Below are 8,974 nucleotides of genomic sequence, written 5' to 3' on the forward strand. Positions count from 1 at the left end.
CCATCATATGATGGATGAGTGGTTTCCTGTAATCACCAGAGGTTATTGGTCTGAATGGCTGCATTGAAGTGTTTAGGAGTCAACACTGAAGCTTTATGGGGAACCCAAGGAATAAATGATGAGGGCGTTGGTAGCACCCTGAATGTTCTCACTTGCTCCACACTTCTATGTATGTCAGTTCTTGGATCTACTGGCCAAGTGTCTATGGGTTTCCAGTGGTCATGGAAGTATTCAATAAAACGGGGATTATAACAGGTGTGGGGGGCACATATCATCTTCAATAATGTCCACCTCATCATCTGCCTCCTCCCTTAGGTAAAGGCTCTGGCTGCTGTCCTTGTCCGGCCCGGAGTCTGCTCTGGTGTCCCCTAACTCTGTGTCACTGGAGCCAGGATCCATGTGGCCATCACTTGATGGGGTCTTGTCATCCTGAGTCTTCCTCAGCTGCTTTTTATGTTTCATTCTTCTGTTCTGAAACCAGGTTTTTACCTGCATGGACAAACATTGATGGATGAACAAGTGATGTAAAAATACAGATTGCCAAATAACGGTTCTGTGTAAAAACGGCTCCAATATAACAATATAAACAGGATAGCTAGATAGATAATAGAATCATAAATAGATAGATAGATAGATAGATAGATAGATAGATAGATAGATAGATAGGAGATGGATGGATAGATAGATAGTTAGATAGATAGATAGATAGATAGATAGATAGATAGATAGATAGATAGATAGATAGATAGATAGATAGATAGATAGATAGATAGATAGATATGGGATAGATAGGTAGATAGGTAGATAGATAGATCATAGAATCAGGGGCGTAACTATAGAGGATGCAGGGGATGCGGTTGCCCCGGGCCTAGGAGCCTTGGGGGGGCCCATAAGGCCTCTCTTCTCCATATTGGAAGCCCAGTACTATGAATAAAGCATTATAGTTGGGGGCCCTGTTCCAGGTTTTGCATTGGGGCCAGGAGCTTCAAGTTATACCTATGCATAGAATCATAGATAGATGGTCATAGGTCACCACTGATGCCCAGTGAACAGAGCAGTGGGTATACCATAATTTGCCATTTGGTGTCCTCAACAAAATCTTTTTCACAACTTAGAAAACGAACTTAAGTCCTGAATTATAATACCCCTTGTGAAGAATAGGATGGCAGCTGCGTCACTTGTCTGGGTCCTGGGTAAAGACATTTTTACACTGGCTAATGATCAGCTATGAAAGCTCATTTTCTCGATCATTGGCCCATGTAGATATGCCATGATTAGTTGGCTAATCGAATATTTTATGCAGGCATAAAAGTGCTCACTCATCGACAGCACATATTGCCATGAAAACAGGGTAATGTGCTACCCACAAATGTAATCTATATGAGGACGAAGGATAGTATTAACGATTGTTCATCCCCATTCTCTGCCACATGTAAATGGCAGTAACTAGCTGTATTGTTCATTGATTCTCATTAAATGGGCAGAGAATCAACCCTTGTAAAAGGGCTCTGAGGCTGGGTTCACATATTTCAGTTGCATCCAGCCAGTTACTTTATGCCTGAACAGGACACAACCGATGACATTTTTGTACACCAATCTGGCATCCACAGTAGTGATGAGTGAACTTTTCAAAACTTTGATTTGGCCGTTTTGCCGGATTTCAGCAAAATGTTTTGTCCATCAGAATTACTTTTAACCGAACTTCACCAATATACCTAAAACTGGTGAATAACACTATCTAAGAGCCATGAAAGCACTGTACAGAAAGGAAGGCAGGATGGAATTAATTTTAGTAGGTTCGTCAAGACAAACCACTTAAGGTTTGGGTTGGCACAGAACTTTTATCAAAGTTCGACCTGAAACAGGATTCTACAGTTTTGGGTCCCCTCAGCACTAATCTACAGCCTAAAATAGCCAGACAGACAGAAATACACCACATGCTGCTGATGGGAGACATCTGGTGTCATAACTGATGTGTTGGATGTCAGAAACTCCAGAAACTATCCCATAGAACATAGAAAACAGTGGGATCAGTTCCTGTACAATGCAGGGGAGAAACTAGTCTGAGGATGTGTAGTCTGAAATGGAGCCTCTTTTCTTCAGGGCATCAACTGACAACTCAGGGATGTTCTGATTAGAGTGGGGGTGGGGTTCCCTCTCGGGACAAGTTCACATGTGTATTGTACTGCCCTCTTGCAAGAACTCTTGATGCTGGATGTTTTTCCAAGCTGGACAGAGATATGTTACTAGATTATGGTGCAAAGCTTTACTATCTCCACAATCAGATGTGATCAAGTCAAGGAAAAATACCTGATCAGGATGCAACTAACATAGGAGTGCATTCTTACTACTTGGTCCATCCTGAGGGCAACTCTTTGGCTTTGCAGTTACCTGGGTTTCTGACAGGCTGAGGGCCGTGGCTAGCTCCACTCTCTCCGGGGTGGACAGGTAGCGCTGTAGCTCAAAGCGTTTCTCAAGGCCAGAGAGCTGGGAGTCTGAAAAGACGGTACGGGCTTTCCTTCTTCTGCAGTGCTTTCCCGGGAGCTCCGTATGGTGAGGAAACAGTGCTGGCATAGGCAGGCCTGGGGGAAAAAGCAATAGATGAGCAGGACTGTGCCAACAGTCAGGGACAAATATGGTCAATAAACCAAGAGTACAATACATCCAATATCTATGGACACAAGGCAACCTGATCAATGGATAGAGCACCACATGGTTCAGGGGTATAGCTATAGGGGACCAAAGGTAGCAGCTGCACTTGGGCCCTACTGCCTGAGAGGCCACAAAGCTCCATTTGCCACATAAGAAGACACTATCATTTTTAATAGTCCATAATAGTTGAGGACTATGTTACATAGTTTACATGGCAGCCCAAGAGCTTCAAATCAGACCACTGGCATGCTCTATGGAAACAGGACAACAAGGTTGGTAGACATACATGGAAGCATGGTCTATGGACAGAGGACAACATTGTCTACGAAGAGAGGACAGCATGGTCAATGGATACAGGGCAGCATGAGCAATAGACTCAAAATAGCATGGTCTATGGACACAGAAATGCATTGTCTATAGCAGGGGTCCCCAACTCCAGTCCTCAAGGACCACCAACAGGTCATGTTTTCAGGATATCCTATAGTAAGAACACCTGTGGCAATGTGTGAGGCACTGACAATAATTACATCACCTGTGCAATGCTGAGGAAATCCTGGAAACATGACCTGTTGGCGGTCCCTGAGGAGTAGAGTTGGGGAACACTGGTCTATAGCACAGGACAGCATGGTCTATGAAAACATCGCAGAATGGTCTATAGACATAGGCATTGTGGTCTATGCGGGCCGAATAGCATTAGCTATGGACACACATGGCAGCATGGTCAATGGATATAGGGGGCACAGTCTGTCTGGTCTATATACATAGTAAAACATGCCTTTGAAGATATACCAGCATGATCTATGGAGATAGGACAGCAAGGTCCATGAACACAAGACAGTATGATTTATGAAGACATACCAGCATAGTCTATGGACATAACACAGCATCGTCAATGAAGACATAGTGCAGCATCGTCAATGGAGACAAGGATGCAGTCTGTGTGGCTATATGTCCTCTCTTAGTATCTAGTCTCATCATGAGTGTCAGCTCTTGGTCTTTGAATTTGCAGTACAATATGATGATAGTACTGTATAATAATAATAATAATAATAATATAAGTATCACCCCATTACTTGTAGTATGTAAGCTTGTTGGAGCAGGACCCTCACCCCTATTGTTTCCATCAACTGATTACTATATGTAACCGTGGTTCTGTAATGTTTGTATTTTGTCTTTCTGTATTCCCCCTGTCTATGTAAGCGCTGCGGAATATGTTGGCGCTATACAAATAAAGATTATTATTATAATAATGAAAATAAATTGTATCATCAGACAGTGAATGATATGTATGATGGTAATAGTATAATATGTATCATCAGACAGTAGATGATATGTATGATGGTAATAGTATAATATGTATCATCAGACAGTAGATGATATGTATGATGGTAATAGTATAATATGTATCATCAGACAGTGGATGATATGTATGATGGTAATAGTATAATATGTATCATCAGACAGTGGTTGATATATATGATGGTAATAGTATAATATGTATCATCAGACAATGGTTGATATATATGATGGTAATAGTATAATATGTATCATCAGACAGTGGATGATATGTATGATGGTAATAGACCAATAGTATAATATGTATCATCAGACAGTGGATGATATGTATGATGGTAATAGTATAATATGTATCATCAGACAGTGGATGATATGTATGATGGATGATGGTAATAGTATAATATTTATCATCAGACAGTGGATGATATGTATGATGGTAATAGTATAATATGTATCATCAGACTGTGGTTGATATGTATGATGGTAATAGTATAATATGTATCATCAGACAGTGGATGATATGTATGATGGTAATAGTATAATTTGTATCATGAGACAGTGGATGATATGTATGATGGTAATAGTATAATATGTATCATCAGACAGTGGATGATATGTATAATGGTAATAGTATAATATGTATCATCAGACAGTGGATGATATGTATGATGGTAATAGTATAATATGTATCATCAGACAGTGGATGATATGTATGATGGTAATAGTATAATTTGTATCATCAGACAGTGGATGATATGTATGATGGTAATAGTGTAAAATGCATCTACTACACAGATTTGTGTGTGTGTGTGTGTGTATACAGATGTAGCAGAGGGGAGTTTGCCAAATATTCAAATGTGTTATCTATGGTATTATATAAGACTGCAGATAACTCCTGTTGCATTGCCTCTGCACTTATTGCTTTTCCTGGTACATGGGCCAATTCTCAGCCGTATCATCAGGCAGAGCATGTTGATTGGCGCTTGTTTGCTCTTGTTTACATTGGCTGAGGATCGCAGTTATGGGGATGAATGATCTTCACACGTGAGTGATGTACATCCGATCAGACGGCAATTTTTTGCTGAAAGTTAATGATCAGCCAACAAATGATCATTGACCCTTTTCCATGGCCCCAATGATGTTGAACGGATGTTCTGAGAAAGGTTCGCGCTCAATAATCAGACTGGGTAAAAGAATTACTACAGCATGTGTGATCTGTAGTGTTACATGGGACTGCAGGTAAAACACGGAATACATCTGTACTCAGTCATCATTTTATCAGTGTTACAAGATAACTATCACTATTACATACGACTATGAACAAAAACGAATACATTAACTGTACTCAATGGTGTACATGCAAGAATATAACTGGCTAGTCAGTCTCAATCTGTTGTGTGTGTTTATTGGCAGTTGTACGATACTATACAAACGTTTTAGGCGGGTGTGGAAAAAATGTTGCAAAGTGAGACATTAGAAGGCGCCTGATGAACTCCAAATTTATTCTGCATCAGGACAACGACCATAAACATACAGCCAATGTCATTAAGAGCTATCTTTAATGTAAAGCGAGTCCTGGAAGTGATGATATGGTCCCACAGAACCCTGATCTCATCATCATCAAGTCAGTCTGGGATTACAAGAAGAGACAGAAAGCAAGCGACATCCACAGAAGATCTTTGGTTAGTTCTCCAAGATGTCTGGAACAACCTCCTTGCCGAGTTCCTTCAACAACTGTGTGCAAGTATACCCAGAAGAATGGATGCTGTTTTGCAGACAAAGTTCGGTCCCACCAAATATTGATGTGATTTACATTTATTTCTCTTTTGTTCAGTCACTTTAAATGTGAGAAATAAATTAGTAACACTTCTATTATTGAAAGCCTCATTGCTTTGCAGCATTTTTTCAACGCCTGCCTAAAACTTTTGCACAGTGCTGTAATTGTAATAAATATTTCAATATATCGTGGTAACAAAAAAGACTTGTTACATTGTAGTCTGCAGCTTTAGAGTATTGTTCTTGCTGTTATTAGCAGTATTAGTAGTATTATTAATATTTTTGTAATAATCATGATTAAATAGAAATTACATTATTATTATTATTATTGTCATTATTTATTATTATTATTATTATTATTCTTGCTGTCATTATTTATTATTATTATTATTATTATTATGGCTAGTATGATGGGTCATGACAGGGGACTCTACGGGTAAAGTTTTATGAGACTATATACATCATATTCATCCTGCTGCAGACCAGACAATCAGTTCAGTAGTAATGACTTTGTCCATAATCCAGTTGACATATTGTATTCGTTCCTCTGCTCTGGACTATTACTGGACCTCATTACCTCTATATCACTGATGTCTGCTGTGTACCAATAAAGGCAGCGACACCTGCAGAAACGGATGCGTGGAAAATCACCTGTAATATCTCTACATGTCACAGTATTTAATACATCAAAAGGTTGTTTGTCACATTCTAAATGGCACATCAGCGTACACCAGCAATGAGCTGAATTTGTAAGATGTAGCAGAGCCAAATTGGTTTATTTCGTAATGGTATATTCACACCGGCTTTTTTTTCCCGTCCAGTGCAATTTTTATGCGATTTATAAGCGCTTCTGCATTTTTTTGCCATGTGCTTTTCATCCGTTTTGCATCTGATTTTTACACATGCAAAAAAAAAATGCACAATGGGTTCTGGACACTTCCTGGTTCTGTCAACTTTTTTTTAGCTTATGGGTGATAAAAACAGATTGCAATGGCATCAAATGAGTACAATCCATTTTTAAATGCATTTTTGAATGGGCAATTTTCATTCAAAATTATGAAAAATAGGACATGCTGCAATTTTTTTGCTTGGACTATAAGTGAGTCTAACCATTCATACTCTGATTTAGGTCCGATTTTCATAAGGAGACAATTGGATGAAACGTTGTTTGTGTGAATATACACTAATTCTGACATAGCAATATTTTATATGTGGTGTTCCATAGGACTGCTAAGGTATTGCAATGCAAAGTAGAATTTCTCCTCTGCTACATCGCCAAATACAATTTCTCAGACCAGTTTACCTATAAATCAAGGTTAAAGCATAAGCCTCCATACAGAGCTGAAGGCATTCCTTATATCCAGGTTCTCTGTCCTCAATGTTCCTCCTTTATATAAACTCCTAATAACATCTTTACCATGAAGGATGTTTTTTTTAGATGTATAATAGATTATCTTGTAAGTTATAGGTAAATATGAGAGCTCTTTGTACAGTAAAATCAGAAGTAAACACTTGTCACAGAGTAGGAAATGAATTACAGCTAGAGCAGAGCTGAATTTGTTGTGATTAGATCGATCACATTGTGATTTACATTTTCCTGCAGTCCTATTTAACACTACAACAATAACACAACTGCACAGAATAGTCCTTTTAATTCTGGCACAGAAACACTACGGAAAACACACAGCGATAATTTGTATGAGTACCGAGAATGCTATAGATGTGACCTGCAGTCCTATGTAACACCATAGATAGCACACAGTGATAACTGAGTACAGATAATATATTAGATGTCACCTGAAGTCCTATGTAACACCATAGATAGCACACAGTGATAACTCTCTGAGTACAGATAATATATTAGATGTCACCTACAATCTATGTAACACCACAGATAACACACTGATACAGGTGATAAAATAATTTTACTTGCGGTTCTACAGAACATAATACTATTGATATTTTCAATAGTTGTGCCAAACTAGCAAATTCGGGTCTGAAAAATTGTTAATTGTTACAGTCATCTCTGCTGCATATTTTATACAGAGACGCTGGACAGGTAAGATTGTCTTTTTGCAAAACATGTAAAAATGTGAGAACGAAGGAATGAATAAATTAACAAAGTTGCCTCTGCTACATCTGTAAATTATCCCATTTTAGTGTTTCCTCATATTAGTCTGCTGCGGATCGACTGGACTGCGAATTGATTATGTTCTCTTACTATAAATTGCATGTATGTTACTTACAAAACTGCAACATAAAACAAATAAAAAAACAATAAACAATAAAATAGCAACAGCAAAAATAATTCGATAAGAACCACAATAATAATAATAGTAAGAACAACATCAACGACCACAGCAAGAACGAGAGCAACAACAATAATAGTAAGAACGACAATAATAATAGCAAGAACACAACAACAACAGTCATAATAATAGTAAGAAAAATAGTAATAATTACATAATAAATAGGAAGTGTAAGAATGCTAATAATATTAGCAAGTTGTAACTCCCCCCAGAGACTATCGGGTTTTGTACCTCACATTCTGCATAAGGTTTGGTGGTTTTGTAGCACACACAATGGTTCAGGTCCCAGCACATGCAGTAGTTTGGGTTGTTTCTAGGGTGTCACTCACCTGAAGTGGCCAGGAAGAAGGGGTGATGGTCGGGTTTGTGTAAGGGGTGGTGAGGATGCGGTGCCAGGATGGTTGGGGTTGGCATCAGGGGGTAGCCATAGTCCAGCAGGGGCACTCTAGAGGTGAAGGTGTTCGCGCTGAAGTGGCTGCTGCTGCTCATTGACTCTCTCAGGGGTTTGGGTTTGTGCAGTAAGATGTCCTCGATGAAGAACGAGGTGGGTCTCTGGGTAGACACCTGATGCACTGGGGAGGTGAAGTTTAAATTCATGGTGCCGTCTATGGGGGTCCCACACACAGCAGAGGAGTCTAAGCACACTGAAGGCACCAGCAATGGGCTGCAGGTTTGATGCTATAATGAAGAGGTCCAGGAAAGCCTGAGGACATCCAGCACCCAGTATAGGAGTAGGAAGGGGATTAGGAGGAGTAGGATGATGGGGATTAGAGTGAAGGGGACGATGGGGATGATGGGGAGGGCTGCTGCCTGAAGGGGATGATGGGGGTCCCAGCTCCAGGAGGTCTGCCAGGATTCAGGACTCAGCAGAGAAGGAGGATGATGAGGGTACACTGGAGGTACCAGCAATGGGCTGCAAGTTTGAGGAGTCTTAGCTCCAG

At 39.7% G+C, this 8,974-nt stretch overlaps 1 protein-coding gene across 1 annotated transcript; it reads right to left on the reverse strand.

Moving 5' to 3' along the window:
- Positions 1-246: 246 nt before the first annotated feature.
- On the reverse strand, positions 247-8,630 carry BSX (brain specific homeobox). The gene is made up of 3 exons (XM_066572670.1): positions 8,363-8,630; positions 2,392-2,582; positions 247-489 (listed from the first exon to the last, which is right to left on the reverse strand). The coding sequence occupies exons 1-3, from the start codon at positions 8,628-8,630 to the stop codon at positions 247-249; spliced, it is 702 nt and encodes a 233-aa protein (XP_066428767.1).
- Between the last annotated feature and the right edge of the window lie 344 nt (positions 8,631-8,974).

The sequence above is a fragment of the Eleutherodactylus coqui genome, chromosome 6 (genome assembly GCF_035609145.1).
Source record: "Eleutherodactylus coqui strain aEleCoq1 chromosome 6, aEleCoq1.hap1, whole genome shotgun sequence".
Lineage (NCBI taxonomy): Eukaryota > Metazoa > Chordata > Amphibia > Anura > Eleutherodactylidae > Eleutherodactylus > Eleutherodactylus coqui.